Here is a 2,080-nt window from a genome sequence, read left to right as displayed (position 1 = left end):
TCTGTGATTTAATGACTCTGTGATTTAATAACTCAGGGATTTAATGACTCAGTGATTTAATGACTCAGTGATTTAATGACTCAGTGATTTAATGACTCTGTGATTTAATAACTCAGGGATTTAATGACTCTGTGATTTAATGACTCAGTGATTTAATAACTCTGTGATTTAATGACTCAGTGATTTAATGACTCAGTGATTTAATAACTCTGTGATTTAATGACTATGATTTAATGACTCAGTGATTTAATGACTCAGTGATTTAATAACTCTGTGATTTAATGACTCAGTGATTTAATAACTCTGTGATTTAATGACTCTGTGATTTAATGACTCAGTGATTTAATGACTCTGTGATTTAATGACTCAGTGATTTAATGACTCTGTGATTTAATGACTCTGTGATTTAATGACTCTGTGATTTAATGACTCAGTGATTTAATGACTCAGTGATTTAATGACTCAGTGATTTAATGACTCTGTGATTTAATGACTCAGTGATTTAATGACTCTGTGATTTAATGACTCTGTGATTTAATGACTCAGTGATTTAATGACTCAGTGATTTAATGACAGTGATTTAATGACTCTGTGATTTAATGACTCAGTGATTTAATAACTCTGTGATTTAATGACTCAGTGATTTAATGACTCAGTGACTCCAACTATGTTCAGTCAGTTCATCTGGATGGGGTTTTTTTTTTGTTCTGAGATGTTTGTCCTTCCTCCAAGGGACTTCTTCTATCTGAGGGGCCACCAACAAACTGACTCCTACAAACATCACACTTCCATAGTGGAAAAAAACAGTTTGCTGGTGATAAGATGGCCTCCGGGGCCCGCCCTCTCCCCATCAATTCCTCTGAGCCAGTCATGCCAAAGTGGTTCAAAACACAAAAGTCCATGCTCAATAATCCAGGTAAAAATCCCACAATGTTCAGTGAGCTCATCTGGACAGTTTATTTTGTTGCTGAGATGTTTCGTCCTTCAGCAAAAGGACTTTCTCAATCTGACTCAGTGACTGAATGGTTTAACGACTCAGTAACTTGTGATTTAATAACTCAGTGGCTCCAAACACTTAGTGACTCACGTGTGATCTGTCCAGAGACAGGCAGGCTCTCCTCTGATTCTGCAAATGCCACAATCGTAACGTCATAATCCACATGTGGACTCAGGTCTGAGATGGACGTCTTTGTCACAGATGCAGGCAGAGACAGTTCTCGTGTTGGTTCTACAGGAACATACAGAGAGAACAGTCAGGGAACAGCGGCACCACTTCAGTTCAGAGGAACCTCAGAACATGAATTTAATCCCATGCGTGTGGCTCCTCTATAAAAACTTGCTGTTTCAGGATTAAAAGTCTTGATGTCTAAATAATATGATCTCTCTAATCTAACTACACTCTGACTGTTTCGGTCCTGAAAGTCATGTTTTAGCTTGGGTTAAATTTAAATAAATAGTTTTAGATGCAAGTCTTGCAGCTTAGTGTAAAGTTGTTAGGAATTTTGCTTAAAATAAAAACTATGTTAGATCAAGTGTTAATGGAGAAACCTTGATGTTTTTTCTTCCTTTGATAAATTAGCTAATTATCAGCTACACGTCTATAAACGTTGAGTATAACTTTTAAATGCTGTAGATGTTAGCATACTATAACCTTATAGCTAGCTTTATGGCGTTAGCCCAAACCTTTATGTACACGTAGCTAACATTTAAACGTTGCTTCTGCCATTTATAAAAGTCAAATAACATTTTATTATTAACTCATACCTGCCAACATGTGCTGATGGCAATGGCCTGAACGTATTACAAGCAATCCCCCAAGCAGTATTTAATCTATTAAGCAAAGATTTTCAAACTAATAAATGATGGCTGAATCATTTAACAGACACAGCTGAACTTCATTTTGTGTTAATGAATGTCAATTAATAAAATTAGCATCCGTCAGTCAGTCACTTAGTCAGTCATTTAGTCAGTCATTCAGTTAGTTACTCAGTCACTCACTCAGTCAATCAGTCAAACAGTCAATTACTTAGTCGGTCAGTCACTTAGTCAGTTAGTTGCTCAGTCAGTCACTTAGTCAGTT

General features: G+C 36.3%; 1 protein-coding gene across 1 annotated transcript in view; it reads right to left on the bottom strand.

Annotated features, from left to right (window-relative positions):
* The window catches only part of LOC119417984 (collagen alpha-1(XII) chain), a gene marked incomplete in the record, with an annotated part of 211,081 nt that overhangs the window by 202,080 nt on the left and 6,921 nt on the right, over positions 1-2,080 (bottom strand). Inside the window, 1 exon segment of the mRNA XM_037685231.1 lies at positions 1,088-1,228. Coding sequence (XP_037541159.1) covers positions 1,088-1,228 — 141 coding nt within the window.

The sequence above is a fragment of the Nematolebias whitei genome, chromosome 12 (genome assembly GCF_014905685.2).
Source record: "Nematolebias whitei isolate Nwh7 chromosome 12, NemWhi1, whole genome shotgun sequence".
In the NCBI taxonomy this organism is placed as follows: domain Eukaryota; kingdom Metazoa; phylum Chordata; class Actinopteri; order Cyprinodontiformes; family Rivulidae; genus Nematolebias; species Nematolebias whitei.
This window is presented reverse-complemented; position numbering and strand designations above follow the sequence as displayed.